The sequence below is a fragment of the Rhinoderma darwinii genome, chromosome 5 (assembly GCF_050947455.1).
Source record: "Rhinoderma darwinii isolate aRhiDar2 chromosome 5, aRhiDar2.hap1, whole genome shotgun sequence".
In the NCBI taxonomy this organism is placed as follows: Eukaryota; Metazoa; Chordata; class Amphibia; order Anura; family Rhinodermatidae; genus Rhinoderma; species Rhinoderma darwinii.
In genome coordinates, this window is record NC_134691.1 from 177,187,604 (window position 1) to 177,207,197 (window position 19,594).

Consider the following 19,594-nt stretch of genomic DNA (forward strand, 5'->3'; position numbering starts at 1 on the left):
ATGAGTCCGAGAGCAGAAAATAAAAGATCAACGGAGGAAAGTTCAGGGGCGTCAGGAGCCAATGAGAAGGCCCATTCTTGGGGCCCTTCCTGGAGTCGGGACATAATTATACCCACCCGCTGGCTCTCAGAACCTGAGGAGTGGGGCTTTAAGCGAAAATAGAGCCTGCAACTCTTCCGAAAGGAGAGAAAAGTCTTCCGGTCCCCTGAGAACCGGTCAGGCAACTTGAGGTGGGGTTCAAGAGGTGAGGTGAGGGGCACTACCATGGTAGCATCAGGCTGGTTGACCCTCTGAGCCAGGGCCTTGACCTGTAAGGAGAGACCCTGCATTTGCTGAGCCAGGGTCTCAAGGGGGTCCATAGTAGTGTGAGGGACCAGGGTAGACTAGGTATATGGGCTTGTGATTATGTAATGATGGGGGTAAGGGAACAGACAAGTGAGCCCTAATCTACCCGCCACTCAGTCCCTGCCTACTTGCAACGACCCGCCCTAGGCGACGGGGTACAACTGGGGGACGGTCCCTACGCTCAATAAGTTCACGACAGACAAACAGAATAGGGTACACAGAAGCAAGGGAAAAGGGGCTGTTGCCCATGGCAACACCGTGAGCAACAAGAGTGGTGAACGAGCCGAGTAAAACCAAGAGTGTACGAGGTACCAAACGCAGAGCAGGTGTAATGACCGGGGGGTAGGGAAACGGACAAGTGAGCCCTAATCTACCCGCCACTCTGTCCCTGCCTACTTGCAACGACCCGCCCTAGGCGACGGGGTACAACTGGGCGGTGGTCCCTGCACTCAGTAAGTGCACGACAAACACGACAAACATACAAGGGAATACAAGCAAGGGAAAGGGGCAGTTGCCCACGGCAACACCGTGAGCAACCAGAGTGGTGAACGAGCCGAGTCAAGCCAGGAGTGTGCGAGGTACCAAACGAAGAGCAGAAGAGTAGTCAGTAAGCCAGGGTCTGTATGGAGCAGGAACAAAATAGAAGGAGCTGTAGCTGGGCCAGGAAACCACACGAAAAAGAATAACAAGCAAGGAGGAACAGGAAATGCAGGTATAAATAGACCGAGGGCGGGAGCTAGCTGAGTCTGGCCAGGCTGCGATAGGCTCTCCCACTCCTAAGCCTGCCAGCCTGAGTGGTGGAAGCTGGAGTCAGTCTCAGGGATGTAGATTCAGGTGCTGACTGATTAATTAAGGGAGTTAACCCCGAAGCTGTGCCTGGCAGATCCTTTACAGCAGGAGAGTAGTGAACAAATCGAGTCAAACCAGGAGTGTACGAGGTACCAAACGCAGAGCAGGAGAGTAGTCAGTAAGCCAGGGTCAATATGAAGCAGGGTCAAATAGTTCAAGAAGCTGCAGCAGGGCCAGGAAACCAAACGAGAAGAATCACAAGCAAGGAGGAACAGGAAAGGCAGGTATAAATAGACAGAGGGCGGGAGCTAGCTCCGTCTGGCCAAGCTGTGATAGGCTCTCCCACTCCTAAGCCTGCCATCCTGAGTGGTGGAAGATGGAGTCAGTCTCACAGATATAGAAGCAGGTGCAGACTGATTACCTATGGGCGTAGATACAGAAGCTGTGCCTGGCAGATCCTTAACAGTACCTTATATTCAATCTTCCCAAAACCAAGCACCTACTGTTTTATCCACCTAAATTAGCTTGGCTAAACATGGTGATTATACTATTTTGGAAAGTGTCATCATTCGTATATAAACCGTTTGTTAACTTGAAATAGTATTCGACTCGAACCTCTTTATGTCAGGCAGAATGATGTCACAGTCAGCTAAAGATAGTCGCCCACATTCATTGACTCACTTGTAGAATACTCAAGGAACTCTTTCTTGCCTCAACTATTGTAAATCATTACTGATGATATTATGTTAAAGGTGTTTTCTGGTTTTAGTAAATGAATGTTATTTTTTGTAGAATTTTCCAAAATACTTTCTGTAGTAATTCCTCACGATTTTCAAGATCTCTGTTTGTTCAGTAGGAACTCATTGTATAATTCAAGTGGATAAAATTCTGTCCTGTCGTGGTCATGTGATGGACACACAGGTGCAAGGATCGATATAAGACACAACTTTAATACACATACTGTAACTGTAACAAGCCATGCACCAGTGTTTCCAGCACATGACCATGTACCGAATTTTATCCACTGGAAATAAACAATAAATGTTCCTACTAAATAACAACAAGCAAAGATCTTAAAAACCATGAGGAATTAAAACAGAGATAGTATATTGCATAAGTTTTAATGACACAAAAACAACATTAAATTGCTGAAACCGGACAAGCCCTTTAAAAATCTAGATTCCGTTTAAACCTATGTTGGATGCAGCAGCCAGGTTGTCTTTTCTGTTCTATGGTTATATTATTTTCTATGTCAGTCATTATGCAGAATAACTGATCATTTGAGAACATAAATGGCAGCTTCATTATTAATCATTATTAACTTCTCCCCCATGCTGCACCCTACATTTACCTCTACATTTACCAACTTTCCCTCCTTTCTGTTTGTGGGCTATCATACTCCCTTATCACAACCTCACACTCCAGTCTGCTCTTGTGCTTCCCCATTCTCTAAAACAAATTTACAATAACCCCTAAAAAAAAAATGTATCACTTCCTCGAAAAATTGTTTCTGATGTGATTCTTATCATGCGTCATAATTATATTGCAGTTATGAGCAAAACTTGTTAGCCTCATTACACTTACAGACTGACATAGTTACCCAGGGCCGGCATCAGCACCCGGCAAACCTGGGCAGGTGCCGGGGCCCACTCCACTTGGGGGGGCCCACTTGGCCGCCGGGTGCTGACGCTGCCATCTTTAAGGCATCACTGTCCATATATGGACAGTGATGTAAGAAGGAGAGGAGTCCCAGGCAGAGCGCTAGCGGCTCTGCTCCGGGACTCCGTCTCTGGGAAAACCTCTGACATCGCTGTCCTTATATGGACAGTGAATATGGACAGCGATGCCAGGACCAGAGCAGTTTCCCAGCCTCACCGTGCTGGTCTTGCCTCCAGCATTCACTGTGCCGTAAGCAGCTCGGCACAGGCAGGCGCGATGTAGTGACATCACTACATCGCGCCTGCCTGCGACGAGTCACTCACCGCACAGTGCAAAGGAGAAGGATCCTCCACATGTCGTGGGAACCTGGGTAGGTAAGTAATTATGTTATTATTTTTCTATTAGTTATACATGGGGACATTATACTACACCGTGTTCCAAATTATTATGCACATTGGATTTAAGTGTCATAAACATTTAATTATTAGTTTTTCAATTAAACTCATGGATGGTATTGTGTCTTAGGGCTTTTTGGATCATTGTAATCAATCTCAGACACCTGTGATAATTAGTTTGCCAGGTGTGCCCAATCAAAGGAAAACTACTTAAGAAGGACGTTCCACATTATTAAGCAGGCCACACGTTTCAAGCAATATGAGAAAGAAAAAGGATCCCTCTGCTGCCGAAAAGCGTGAAATAGTGCAATACCTTGGACAAGGTATGAAAACATTGGATATTTCAAGAAAACTTAAGCGTGATCATCGTACTGTGAAAAGATTTGTGACTGATTCAGAGCACAGACGGGTTCGTTCAGATAAAGACATAATGAGGAAGGTTTCTGCCAGACAAATTAATAGGATTAGGAGAGCAGCTGCTAAAATGCCATTGCAAAGCAGCAAACAGGTATTTGAAGCCGCTGGTGCCTCTGGAGTCCCGCGAACCTCAAGGTGTAGGATCTTCCAGAGGTTTGCAAGTGTGCATAAAGCTATTATTCGGCCACTCCTAAACAATGCTCACAAGCAGAAATGGTTACAGTGGACTCAGAAATACATGAAGACTAATTTTCAAACTGTGTTGTTTACTGATGAGTGCCGTGCAACCCTGGATGGTCCAGATGGATAGAGTAGTGGATGGTTGGTAAATGGCCACCATGTCCCAACAAGGCTGCGCCGTCAGCAAGGAGGTGGCAGAGTCATGTTTTGGGCTGGAATCATGGGGAGAGAGCTGGTAGGCCCCTTTAGTGTCCCTGACGGTGGGAAAATGACCTCTGCAAAGTACGTAGTTTATGACTGACCACTTTCTTCCGTGGTACAAAAAGAAGAACCGTGCCTTCCGTAGCAAAATTATCTTCATGCATGACAATGCACCATCTCATGCTGCAAAGAATACCTCTGTGTCATTGGCTGCTATGGGCATAAAAGGAGAGAAACTCATGGTGTGGCCCCCATGTTCCCCTGACCTCAACCCTATTGAGAACCTTTGGAGCATCCTCAAGAAAAATATCTATGAGGGTGGGAGGCAGTTCACATCAAAACAGAAGCTCTGGGAGACTATTCTGACATCCTGCAAAGATATTCAAGCAGAAACTGTCCAAATACTCACAAATTCAATGGATGTAAGAATTGTGAAGGTGATATCAAAGAAGGGGTCCTATGTTAACATGTAACTTGGCCTGTTAAGTTTTTTTTGATTGAAAGAGCCTTTGATTTATGTAAATATGACCTCCTGATGCTGCAAATTCAACAAATTACCATTTTAGTTCCTTTTTACAACCTTTAAAATGTTTTGATCTCTGTTGTGCATAATAATTTGAAACAGTGCATTTTGAGTTTTTTACTTCTACAAAAAAAATCTGTTATCATTAGGAGATTTGTTCAATACAATTTGCATTATACTCCAACGGTTGATGGCTTGAAGATTATATTGACTGTCATTTGCATCGACTATTTAGGAAAATCAGCGAAAAATAACATTTGCATAATAATTTGGAACGCGGTGTAGGTATTGGAGGGGGGTCCTATTGTAGCTGCTGAGGGGGCATTATACTGTATGGGGGCATTATACTGTATTGGGCAGCTATGGGGGGCATTATACTGCATGGGGTAGCTATGGGGGGCATTATACTGTATGGTGCAGCTATGGGGGCATTATACTGTATGGTGCAGCTATGGGGGGCATTATACTGTATGGTGCAGCTATGGGCGGCATTATACTGTATGGGGCAGCTATGGGGGGCATTATACTGTTTGATGCAGTAATGGGGGGCATTATACTGTGTGGTGCAGCAATGGGGGGCATTACACTGTATGGTGCAGCTATAGGGGCATTATACTGTGTGGGGGGCAGCTATGGGGAACATTATACTGTGTGGGGGCAGCTATGGGGAGAATTATACTGTGTGGGGGCAGCTATGGGGACCATTATACTGTGGTGGTCAGCTATGAGGGGCATTATACTGTGTGGGGGGCAGCTATGGGAGGCATTATACTGTGGTGGTCAGCTATGGAGGGCCTAAGCTGAATTCCTGCACCAGGGCCCATGAGCCTTTAGCTACGCCACTCCCAGGCTGAGTGCTAGTAGTTCTCTGCCCGGGACTATGGATCTGGGGTTGCCCCTGACAACACTGTCCTTATATAGACAGTGACGTTTGGAGCTATGTGGCACTACCTGGGAGGAGGGGGCTTTGTGGCACTACCTGGGAGGGGGCTGTGTGGCACTATCTGCAGAGGGCACTACATTTATGGGGGTACAAACTGGGGGCCTAACTTCTATATGGGGCATAAAAAGGGCCTAACGTCTATATGGGGGCACAAAGTGACGATTTTTGTCATTTTACTGCCGCCGTGAGTTCCCCCGCAAAGGGGCACACTAAGTCTGTGTCGCCCAAGGGCCCACATAAACCTGAAGCCGGCCCTGTAGTTACTCACACCTCTTTGGGCAACTGTCTTTTGGTTATAATTTGACACTACAAATGTACACACATTGCATCATAATGCTTTTAATTTGTGTGTTAATACAGATATTGCCAAGTGACTGGTTAACAGAATTGTCTACATGGCTGGTTAGCCAAATAAAACCTGCTCTGCTCAGCAGATCCCCTTTCTCTTTAGTTTCGTGTCAGATAATGTTTGCTTTCCAATATTTGAGATTGCTTGCATTACTGATTCCTCTTGTTGTACAGAGTTGAGAAATACATTGGTGTTTTATAATTAAAGGTTATTATTATTATTGCTTCCTGTCACCGGTATCACTCTCAATCTCATTTCCCTATCACATGTAAACAGTAGGATCAATGATGAACTACTGCAATGCCATCTATAGTCATTTGTGAACATGCAACATAAAGGATAATGCTACGCTAGGCAAAACATGAAGGTCATACTGTATGTGATATTGTCATAGACAACAATTTTGTGGCTCCAGCAAATAGGAGCATATAAGTAAAATAGGAACATAATGAAATTCCCAAGGTTGGGGACAAATCATCAGTCAATAAATGCATATTTATTTTACTATTGCTGAATAGACATTTTATGGAACAGTACAGCACCAAATAACCCTGGTTTAACCTATTAAATCTGCCACTGTTGTTTGTTCATCCTGCTTCTTTGTAGTACAACACAATGAAACATGTTGCTGTTACGAGCCTGAAAACGCTTGGGAAATTTCAATAGGACTAAGAAGTACACGCTTGGGAAACATTTGTTTTCTCTGTACCTGTATAGAAATTTTATTACATCTATGTACTCACCATAATCTATTGTTCTATCTGGATTATCTGAATAAAGCCTGGACTGCTTTTTTTTCTCATTTGAACAGAATTACTAGGTTATTTTAGCCACATGAATTTTTGTTTGTAATGCCAAATCTTTAGACTTCTAGCAAACTATTACTGATCATATATAGTTTAACATGAAATCTAAGATTTATTTTATATTTATATTTGTCTTCTATTTTTTGTTGATACCTTGATGAGATAAATAGATAGATAGATAGACAGACAAACAGACAGACAGACAGACAGACAGATAGGCTGACAGACAGACAGACAGACAGACAGATAGATAGATAGATAGATAGATAGATAGATAGATAGATAGATAGATAGATAGACAGACAGACAAGCAGAAACTAGCAGCACTCAAAGTCAAAATCCAAAATGGTAGCGGGTGCAAGCAGGTAATCCCGATCCGAAGATTCTAGAATATTTTGGACGAAATCCCACAGCACTCCAATAAAGCAATAAGATGTGGTTTATTCAGTCAACACAATGATAGCATCATTGTGTTGACTGAATAAACCACATCTTATTGCTTTATTGGAGTGCTGTGGGATTTCTTCCAAAATAGACAGATAGATAGATAGATTTTTTTCTTGTTCCTTCCAATTTTTGTTTTATATTTTTCTTCCATTTTTTTGTTTCTTGATTAGATAAATAGATATGAGATGGATAAATAGATAGTAAGATCAGTAGCGGGCATACCATTGGTTCAACCTATGCAGCTGCACAGAGGCCCAATGGGTAAGCAAGCAGCTTCCTACTGTCTATAGCTCATAATCACTGGTGTATTGTTAGAGAAACAAGGTGAATGCTCTATGATAAAGTATTACAGATCAAGGGGCCCATACTGTTCTAGCACAGGGGCTCTCTGATGTCTGTGTCCACCTCTGAGATAGATGATAGATAGATAGATAGATAGATAGATAGATAGATAGATAGATAGATAGATAGATAGATAGATAGATAGATAGATAGATAGATAGATAGATAGATAGATAGATATTTCCAAACGAATAGGCAGCACAACACAGGTTCCAATTCAGTGAAAAAGGTTTATTCACTCATACGCCAGTGCAACATTTCAGCCCACATGGGCCTTTCTCAAGCATGCTATATGTTGTGGGACTGGAGTCTGAGGTCCTAAGGCTTGTGAACACACAACTAAGCATACTTTTTTTTACTAGATAGATAATATATAGTAGATAGATAGATAGATAGATAGATAGATAGATAGATAGATAGATAGATAGATAGATAGATAGATACAGAAATAGACAGCACTCCAATTCAAACGTGAAAAATGGGTTTTCTATTCACCCTTGTGCGATGTTTCGGCCCTATATAATGAGCCTTTTTCAAGCATACTGATAGTGCACACAGCAATGGTTTATATGGGGACCAGACACATTGTCCCATTAACATGTGATTAATACAAACATCCAAATAGTAATAGATTTGTTACATTGACATTTTGTTACAAAATATGTATCATTTCAACAGTGATTGGTTTACACTTTCGTGATTAAAAACATTTCTTCATACATAGCTAAAGTGCATAAAGTGCTTGATTGGTGTATACATTGTTAAACATTTACATGTGTCAATAATTAAAAACTTTACCATGTTACACTCTGGATCCGTTTCCTCATGTGTGTAGACTTCCGGTGTCCTGAAGATTCAACTGAGCATGTCTGTGACGTCTCATATGTCCGCGCATGCGCACTCGCCGTCTGTAGACACTGTCGGTCATCTTGGTAAAGGTAATGCGATTATCGCTTGATTAAAGCATTTTTCGCATTTATGTATGTCCATTTAAGCATCATATCGTGGTTTAATCGGGAGAATGATTATGCAAACCACTATTATCAGTTGTTATATACATTCTAGAACGAGTTTTTAGATCAATTCTGAGATTTTGAGATTATGTAGTCTTTTTATAATATAATCTAAACATAGATCACATATTGTCATACTATAGTGCATCTATCTCAGTATGATGGTATAGTCAATTGTATGGAAGTATTGCACCATATGTGTCATATATGTATGGGATATGAAATAAAAATTAATAAAAAAATGAAGTGAAAAAAATGGAGGTAAAAAAACGCACAAGAACCGCATCAGTGTGAATAGAGGCTTAATTTATGTATCTCATGATATTTTTGTGATGAGCAAAAATATATATTTTTTTGTAATATCATCCCATTAGGATAAGGTACATAGACATAATAAGTATGTATATATTTAAATATCGATGGAGATGTTGGCAGTTTAGATATATATAACACACCAAAACAACAGGTCCAAAGTGTACATGGGTAGAACTTGTTAGGCTAATGATGAAGTTATCTGAAAGAGATAATATTGATGTTATGACAATTATAATTGTACACTAAATTGAATACACGGAGAACGTATATCAGCCTACCCTGACCTGAGGGCAGGTTAGGTCCTAATAGATTCCATGTGTGATAAAATCAACATTTAATCCATGTGGTTTTAACGTATGTAGCCTCTGGATCCACTGCAGTTCCCTGTATTTTAACAATTCGATTTTATTGCCCCCTCTGCGTGGCATGGGGACATGATCTACCAGATAAAATGATAGTTCCTTCTCTGCTCTGAGTGTCCTGCCTCCGTGTAGTGTTTGGTCACTGGAAGGTCCAGACGTTTCTTGCAGATGCTATATCTGTGCTGATTCAATCTTATTGTGAATTCAAGTGAGGTCTCTCCTACATATAAGAGGTGACATGAACATTCCAAGACATATACAACGTGATCTGAGATACAGTTCAGATAGAATCATATCTCATAAGCGCGTTTGGTAATTGGGTGTGTAAATTTTGATCCTTTCTGCATCAAAGAGCAATTGATGCAATTCAAGCAGGGGTAGCAACCAGTATTTTTCTTTGTGAAATAAGTCTGTTTATCTTTTCTACTCGTGCCCATGTCTGAGTTTACCAATCTATCTCGTAAGTTTGGTGATCTTTGGTATGAGAACAGAGGAGCTCTGTAGATCTCGGAAATGTGTGGTAGACAGTTTTGTAACATTAGTCAGTGTTTAAGAATGATCTTATTTATAGACTGGCTATGTTCTGCATATGTAGTGACTGATGGTATGCGGGCAGGTTTTAAGATTTTTAGCAGTCAACAATGTATCTCTACTGATCTTATTTACCGTTTCTCTATGTTGTTTAAGAGAAGAAACTGGATAGCCTCTGTGCCTGAACTTATTTTCCATGAGCAAAAGTGTCTCTTCTATTTTATCTTCTGTGCTAATAATTCTCTTTGCCCGTATGTATTGGCTTACTCGAGGCTTTTGACCATCGACCTTGGATGATTACTATTGTATGTCAGTAAAGTACTCTTTTCAGTTGGTTTAACATACAGTTCTGTGGTCAAGACTCCATTGTGGTAATTGACCTGCACATCCAGGAACTGTATGGATAAATCAGAGCTTATGAGAGTGAACTTTACAGTAGGATCAATTGCATTGAGAAATGAAAGGAACAGCTGCAGTTCTCTGCCGCTGCCCAACCAAATGAGGAAGACGTCGTCTATGTATCTCCACCACCTCAGTACCTGACTGAAGTGGTGGAACATATAGACGAATGTCTCCTCCAGATGTCGCATATACATATTAGCATATGTTGGGGCCACATTCGACCCCATGGCTGTTCCCTGAATTTGTATGAAGTAGTCATCTCTGAAAAGAAAGTTATTATCTGTCAATATGATTTCTAACAGATCTAAGAAAAATTGTTTCGCTTCTATTGAAAATTTTGATTCTGAAAGATATTTAGCAGTGAGTTGTAGGCCTCTGTGATGTTCTATGGATGTATATAAACTTGTGATATCGAAGGATGCTAATATAATGTTCTGGCCTTGTTGTATCTCAACTAGTTTTAATTTATTCAAGAAGTCAGAGGTGTCTTGTATATAGGAGAATGTGCATTCTAGTGCTGTCTATTTTTGGATATATTGGAAACTTTGGAACCAAGGATCGGGTTCCTAAGGCGTGCACCCACCTGTTATTCAAGCTAGTGCTGCTGGGGCGGTGGAATCTTTAGCTAGATAGATAGATAGATAGATAGATAGATAGATAGATAGATAGATAGATAGATAGATTCACGGACCATGGAAATTATGGTCGTGTGCATGGGCCTATAGAAATAAATGGGTCCGCAATTCATTCACATTTTTATATTGTGATAGATAGAAAGATAGATAGATAGATAGATAGATAGATAGATAGATAGATAGATAGATAGATAGATAGATAGATAGATAATAGATAGATAGACAGATAGATAGATAGATAGATAGATAGATAGATAGATAGATAGATAGATAGATAGATAGATAGATATTTATTCCAAGAAACAGGCAGCACTCCAGAGATGTAGCAAAAATAAAAAATGTGCTTTATTTCATCAGTCAAAACAGCAAAGTTTTGGCTCTACTATAGAGTCTTTCTATGGTAGAGCTGAAACGTTGCTGTTTTAACTGATAGAATAAAGCACATCTTTCTATTTTTGCTACATCTCTGGAGTGCTGCCTGTTTCTTGGAATATACATTTTGGGTGACTTTGGTCGTGTCCCTGGTGGGCTTGCACCCTCATCTTTATGAACTGACTGCGGTTAACATTTTTTTGTTTCGATAGATAGATAGATAGATAGATAGATAGATAGATAGATAGATAGATAGATAGATAGATAGATAGATAGATAGATTCACGGACCGTGGAAATGATGGTCGTGTGCATGGGCCTATAGAAATGAATGGGTCCGCAATTCATTCACATTTTGCGGATGAATTGAAAACACAAAAACACGGTCGTGTGCATGTAGTCAAAGTAGAATTCTCAATATTGTTCCCCTATATGGTTGTTTAAACTAAAAACATGTATATTGTCATGTTTATGATCTTCTCTAAGTAATTTCTGGGCTGCATTAAAATTCCATATGTTATTTACTATGTGTAACATTTGTGAATCTCTTTTTTTCAGCCATTAAATTATGAAAAAAAGAAATTATATTCACTGAACATTGAAGGAGTAAATACTCATCTGGATTCAAGATTTTCTCACTTGGGACCTTTCAGAGATACCACTATGTTAAAAGTCATTGTTGGGGATGTAGATGAAGCACCAGTGTTTACAAAGCCTTTTTATGAGATGGATGTTTATGAGAACGCAGAAATAGGAACCAATGTGGGAATGGTAACAGCTCATGATCCTGACAGTTCTAATAGCCTAGTAAGGTAAGATATATATTCTGGAAGAATGTTTGAAAATCTATTCAGTTCTCTACTTTCCTGTATATATAAATCTGGAACAGTCTTGGAGTATAAAAAATATATTTGTACACAGTAATATTAAGTGTCGTTTTTGCAACAATTTTCTTTTACCCCTTCCTACAGAATAATATACATGTACATAATTGTGGGGATGCTGTACATTCACACACACACACACACACACACACACACACACACACACACACACACACACACACACACATGGCCAGGATCAGAGAAAATTCCAATATTGGCTTTTTATCACTGATCACAGACTCTTATTGTCCTGCCTGTGCAAGCCCAGACAAAGCGATACCCAGAGCTGACTAAGAAATACTCACAGCCCTGGACCTAATAAAGATGTCTGTGTATTTTACATGCACAGACAGTAATATAATGTTATATAAATATGACAGTACATTATGTTTTAAAAAAAAACATACAGAATACAGTGCCCCATGGAGGCACCATCCAGCAGTACACAACGTGCCAATAGGTCTGTGAGCATGAGGCAGCAGGGAAGGGGGAACATCATCATCTCTAAATAAATCTATGTGTGCTCTTTATATATAGTTGTGTGTGTGTGTGTCACAGTGAATTTATTTGTAACTATATTGCATAACTATTCATATTTGTAAAAATGTCATTGTAATTTGTGTTTGCGGGAAATTAACTAATTAGTTAGAGACTTTCAGAGCGACTAATAGTGCATATCAGTGACAATTCATTATTAGACATAGTATAAGCTATAAACAGAGAGTGTCAGAGTGTGTAAACAGGATAAAAGGATTTGGTCTGAAATATTTTTTACCTTTTATTTTTCATCATCCAGTGTGACATACCACATGTGCAATCTATGCATTTGAACAATGGGCCAGGAGTTGAGGGGGCCCTCTGCCATTTTTAAAGCTGCTAGTAGAATGCTACTGTCTGATAGATTGGGGACTGGGCTAATGAACTTCATAGCTTACAATTACTGGTGTATTGTTAGAGCAACATTAGGGGAATACCCTATGATAAGGGGGAAGCTCTATGATTAGAGAGGAAGGAACCCATATACTGTTCTTGCATGGCAGCCCTCTGGTGTCTGAGTGGGAGCTATACTGTGAAAATATTGTACATAATTCTCATATAGAAACAAAGCTTTTACATTTCTTTTTTTTACGAAAAACTCAATGCAAGGCACAAATTGTGTATCATTTGTTGGCTCATCTGATCATCCTCTCTGCAGCCTGAGGGGCTTCTACCCCCTTGCCAATATTGCCTAGCTTCTGTTCTCATTAAAAAAAAAAACTGCTAAACTCTAAAATCTGCCTTAGTAATCTCAAAATACACAGCCAGCGTTTGTCATTTGGCTGTCATACTTGCCAAGCCAAATCTTTGTTTTAGATTACAATTAAGACATGAAGTTTCAAAGGGTCCAAATGTATCAAAACGATGTGAAACTTTCTTCGACAATAGCTGTTAAAAAGATGTTGCTTGACTTCTTAAAGCGTACGGGACATGTGGAGTGAAGGTAAACAGCACAGCAAGATGTTGAAATGTCTCTTCATCTGTTCTTGATGAAATATCAGTACTCAGAGATCGCGACTATTCCCCTTTCTAAAGTGAAGGTTCTAACACTCACAATGAACTAATCTTTGATTATTCTTTTACCTCATCGGTTATGTCCGCAAGAATTATTTTCAATATTTTAAAAACATGTGTATATTGACATCATAATATAGAATTTCGAGATTTAATTGCTGAATGGAAAATTGTATTTATTGTAATACAAGCTAAATTGTTTGTGATGACATTTAATAGACTATTTTGTTCCATTGGCACTTACAAATAAGCCTTGCTTTGAGGGTACAAACACATACAGCGTAAGCACTGCAGATTTTTCGCAACAGATTCACTGCAGAAAATATGCAGCGTATTACAGTAGCAGCAGTGTGGATAAGCCATAGTCCGATGTATGCAAAGTATCCAATGATCAGTCGTATGCAGAGTTCAGTAAACATACGAGCAATAGTGGATGAGCACTGAGAAGCTGGAATACTGGCAGGACCATGTTCAAACTATATAATGTCAACAATATTGTCAAATCTAAAGCCTATGGAGTGAAAGTACAGTAGCTAAGTACTAGAGAGTAAAATATCTATAATAACTTCCATAAGGAAAGACTGACAATAAACTGAAGAGCATGCTTGAGAATAGAATTTGTTAACCTTCTAAGGCAAAATGACGAACATGTAAATCATCAGCAGGACAGTATTATCTTAAAAGTATTGATGCACCTTGGTGATGTAGAAACACAAACACAATTAAAGTTTGACATTGGGCCCCCTCACAATGATACAAACCTAAAATATAATTGAATGTAACAAAAATAAAACATTTTTATGTGATGTTTTTGGAAACAAAAAATACAGGTAACAAGTATAAGCAACTAAAATTAAATCCCACATGGCTTACACCTTCTGTAAAAAGGGAAATAAATGACAAAAAAGGGCATTTGAAAAACACAAATCTGAGGGTAAAGCTTTATCCTTTGTACATAACAAAGAGTTTAAAAAAATCTGTAAAAAAGTAATAAAATCAGCAAAAATACAAAATGAAAGACAGGTGGCCAAGGATAGCAAAACAAATCCCAAACAATTATTCAAGTATATAAATGCAAAAAAGCCAAAGTCTCAACATGTAGGACCGCTAAATAGTGGTAATGGGAAGTTGGTCTTGGGAGACCAAGAGAAGGCAAAGTTACTAAATGGGTTCTTTAGCTTTGTATATACAACAGAACAAAGAGCAGCTGATGTAGCTGGTGCCAGTGCTGTTAATATATCAGTTGATATACTGAATTGGCTGAATATAGATATGGTCCAATCTAAATTAAATTAAATAAATGTGCACAAGGCCCCGGGACCAGATGGATTGCACCCAAGAGTTCTTAAAGAACTTATTTCAGTTATTTCTGTCCCCCTCTTCATAATATTTAGAGATTCTCTAGTGACTGGTATAGTGCCAAGGGAATGGCGCAGGGCAAATGTGGTGCCTATTTAAAAAAAGGGCTAAATAGACCAGTAAGCTTAACATCCATCATGGGGAAAAATGTTTGAGGGGCTATTGAGGGACTATATACAGGAGTGTAACATCCGTGATCACTGTCCACGAAGTCCTCCCATCCTGTTGACGCCCTTCTCTCCAGAGATGTCTGCATATGCGGCCGTCCTGTTCTGCAGTGACCACTAGGGTGCACTCACGAGCTCAGTCCAGCCTTAAGGAGCCAGAGAACACACAAGTGTGAGATTGAACTGATTGCTCCCAGATCACCCTGGACTATAGGAAGGGCTCTGCCCCTCCCTGCATTGCCTGAGCATGTTTGTATCTACCCGTGTCTGTCTTGCAAATGGTTCCTTGAGTGTTTTCCAGTTCCAGTGTTCCCATTCCTGCTACCTGTATCCTGTTTCTCATGCTACTGTGTTCCTGTGCTATACTGAGTTGGAGTCGTGTTGTGTCGCCTACTACACCCACTGTGTTTCTCTGCACTTGTTGTCTGCCTGCTGCCAGAGTTCCATCCAAACCTAAACCATCGCTACTGTCTGAATTGCCACAGGTACCTATATTCGAACAATAGACATGGACTTTGTACCATGTTTGGCCAGCTGCTATACCACTATGGCGGTACGGCCCAGTGGGTCCACATACCCACAGATCGTGACAAGGAGTATGTGACAGAAAATAGTATTATAAGTGACAGCCAGCACGGTTTTACTAAGGACAGAAGTTGTCAAACCAACCTGATTTGTTTTTATGAAGAGGTGAGCAGAAGCCTAGACAGAGCGGCCGCTGTGGATATAGTGTTTTTGGACTTTGCAAAGGCATTTGACACTGTCCTTCATAGACGTCTAATGGGTAAATTAAGGTCTATAGGTTTAGAAAGTATAGTTTGTAATTGGTTGTGGTTAATAATTCCTACTCTAAATGTTCACTGGTAATAAGTGGTGTACCCCAGAGTTCAGTTCTGGGACCACTATTATTCAACTTATTTATTATAGAGGATGAGATTAATAACACAGTTTTTATTTTTGCAGATGACACCAAGCTATGTAGTAATGTTCAGTCTATAGAAAATGTTCGTAAATTACAAAATGATTTGGACACACTGAGTGTTTGGGCATCCACTTGGCAAATGAGGTTTAATGTAGATAAATGTAAAGTTATGCATCTGGGTACCAACATTTTGCATGCATCATATGTCCTAGAGGAAGCTATACTGGGAGAGTCACTTGTTGAGAAGGATTTGGGTCAGGGTTGCCAACCGTCCATAGATTTACGGACAGTCCGCAAAAAATTGTCTTTTTTTTTCCTGCCCTCCGTAGTGTCCGGGATTTCTTCTCATTCTCCCAAAATGTTGCACTGCATATCCGCCACAATGTACATCGGTGCCGGGAGTGGACCAGTCCAGTCACCTGACCTGAGTCAGTGACGTGAGATCAGGTGTCATGAAGGGTCTGTGAACCCACTTTGCCGTACCGCCTTGGCGGTAAGGCAGCTGGCCAACAGGGCGCAGGTGAATGTCTATAGTTTCATATAGGTGTCTGTGGCAGCTCAGACAGCAGCAGGGCAGGCTCAGCTAGGACTAGGCAGCAGGTAGACGTCAGGTCAGACGTGGAATACAGCACGACACGACTTTGGCACAGCACAGTTCTCGACCAGGATGGTATGGAATGCAAGGAGCAGGAACTGGAAAAGTAAACAGGAAACACACTAGGAGGCCATCACATAGACAAACTAGGAAACATCAACAACACTCAGACATAGAAGCAGGGGGCTGGACCCCTCTTATAGTCCAGGGTACTCACGGGTCAAAGTTCATCAAAAGTCCGGTACGCGTGCTGCCCCTTTAAGAGCGGGGATGAGCGTGGGCACGCACCCTACGGGATCCAGCTGAGGTGAGTGGAAGCGAGCACTGGCGTCTCCTGAGGAGGAGGCTGGGGCCAGCGCTTGCCGACTCGTGGCTATGGCTGTCAGGAGGGGATTGGAGCTGACAGCCCGCAGCCACGGACATTACATCAGCTGACTCAGGTCAGGTGACTGGACCGGTCCACTCCCGGGCCGGCACTGACCTCACTCAGACCGCCACCGCGTGACCACGTCATTCACTTGGCTCGATCCACCCTCCTGCTTCTAAATGTGAGTGAGTTGTCAGGCCGAGCTGAGAGGAATAGCAGTAGACTACCGCTACCACTCTACACTCTGGGGGCTGTGTGGCACTATGTACAAGGGGGGGCTGTGCGTAGCGCTATCTACAAGGAGGGGCTCTTTGGCATTATCTACAGGAAGAGATGGCTGTGTGGCGCTATGTAATATGGGGGCTGTGTGGCCCTATCTACAGGGGGAGATGGCTGTGTTACACTAAGTCCCAGGGGGCTGTGTGGAACTATTTACAAGGGGGGCTGCGTGGCTCTATCTACAAGGGCGCTGTGGGGTGCTATGTACAATGGGGGGCTGTGTGGCACTATCTACAATGGGAGGGGGCTGTGTGGCACTATGTATATACTATTTACAGGGAACTGTGTGTGTGGCACTATTTACAGGGGGCACAAAGGGGGAATTATTACTGTTTGGGGGCACGGTTACTGATGGGGCACTTTTATTGTGTCGAGCACTAAGGGATCATTATTACCATCTGGGGCACTGTGGATTATGAGTTTGTTTAGATGATAGGGTATAAGTGGGAAGGTGCTGGAAAGACGAGATTCCAACATGTCTGTGTGTCAAATTCTGCAGAGATGGGTCGTGGCTGGAATGAGTCATCACAGTGGTCTAGGCCGGATGGAGAAAAAAAAGGAAAATTAACGACTCTAATCAGAGAAAACATCACCTGTGAGTCACTGGATATACAGTGAAGGAAATAAGTATTTGATCCCTTGCTGATTTTGTAAGTTTGCCCACTGTCAAAGACATGAACAGTCTAGAATTTTTAGGCTAGGTTAATTTTACCAGTGAGAGATAGATTATATAAAAAAAAAAAAAATCACATCGTCAAAATTATATATATTTATTTGCATTGTGCACAGAGAAATAAGTATTTGATCCCTTTGGCAAACAAGACTTAATACTTGGTGGCAAAACCCTTGTTGGCAAGCACAGCAGTCAGACATTTTTAGTAGTTGATGATGAGGTTTGCACACATGTTAGATGGAATTTTGGCCCACTCCTCTTTGCAGATCATCTGTAAATCATTAAGATTTCGAGGCTGTCGCTTGGCAACTCGGATCTTCAGCTCCCTCCATAAGTTTTCGATGGGATTAAGGTCTGGAGACTGGCTAGGTCACTCCATGACCTTAATGTGCTTCTTTTTGAGCCACTCCTTTGTTGCCTTGGCTGTATGTTTCGGGTAAGTGTCGTGCTGGAAGACCCAGCCACGAGCCATTTTTAATGTCCTGGTGGAGGGAAGGAGATTGTCACTCAGGATTTGACGGTACATGGCTCCATCCATTGTCCCATTGATGCGGTGAAGTAGTCCTGTGCCCTTAGCAGAGAAACACCCCCAAAACATAATGTTTCCACCTCCATGCTTGACAGTGGGGACGGTGTTGTTTGGGTCATAGGCAGCATTTCTCTTCCTCCAAAAACGGCGAGTTGAGTTAATGCCAAAAAGCTCAATTTTAGTCTCATCTGACCACAGCACCTTCTCCCAATCACTCTCAGAATCATCCAGATGTTCATTTGCAAACTTCAGACAGGCCTGTACATGTGCCTTCTTGAGCAGGGGGACCTTGCGGGCACTGCAGGATTTTAATCCATTACGGCGTAATGTGTTACCAATGGTTTTCTTGGTGACTGTGGTCCCAGCTGCCTTGAGATCATTAACAATTACCCCCCGTGTAGTTTTCGGCTGAGCTCTCACCTTCTTCAGGGTCAAGGATACCCCACGAGGTGAGATTTTGCATGGAGCCCCAGATCGATGTCGATTGACAGTCATTTTGTATGTCTTCCATTTTCTTACTATTGCACCAACAGTTGTCTCCTTCTCACCCAGCATCTTACTTATGGTTTTGTAGCCCATTCCAGCCTTGTGCAGGTCTATGATCTTGTCCCTGACATCCTTAGAAAGCTCTTTGGTCTTGCCCATGTTGTAGAGGTTAGAGTCAGACTGATTAATTGAGTCTGTGGACAGGAGTCTTTTGTTCAGGTGACCATGTAAGACAGCTGTCTTTAATGCAGGCACCAAGTTGATTTGGAGCGTGTAACTGGTCTGGAGGAGGCTGAGCTCTTAATGGTTGGTAGGGGATCAAATACTTATTTCTCTGTGCACAATGCAAATAAATATATATAATTTTGACAATGTGATTTTCAGTTTTTTTTATTTTTATATAATCTATCTCTCACTGGTAAAATTAACCTAGCCTAAAAATTCTAGACTGTTCATGTCTTTGACAGTGGGCAAACTTACAAAATCAGCAAGGGATCAAATACTTATTACCTTCACTGTACATTTATCGATTGAATGTACACAAGGGTAAATATTTATATTCCCTCTTTTACAATGTGTGAACAAGGTCATTGATTCGATAAATGGAGGAACTAAAACGATAAAGAAAATATCTCCATCTTTATTATTACAAAATATAAATACAATTATTTCTGTAGTGTGGAGAAAGATGAATGGGTGCAAGACCACTCAGCTGCTGGAAAGCAGCCCACCGAGTGGATGTCGAGCCCACCCATAA

The 19,594-nt window shown here is 41.3% G+C and overlaps 1 protein-coding gene across 1 annotated transcript in view; it reads left to right on the forward strand.

Moving 5' to 3' along the window:
• CDH18 (cadherin 18) overlaps positions 1 to 19,594 on the forward strand; it is a 523,245-nt gene that overhangs the window by 420,374 nt on the left and 83,277 nt on the right. Inside the window, exon 7 of the mRNA XM_075826752.1 lies at positions 11,584 to 11,837. Within this exon, the coding sequence (XP_075682867.1) occupies positions 11,584 to 11,837 (254 nt within the window). The remainder of the gene's footprint in view (positions 1 to 11,583; positions 11,838 to 19,594) is intronic.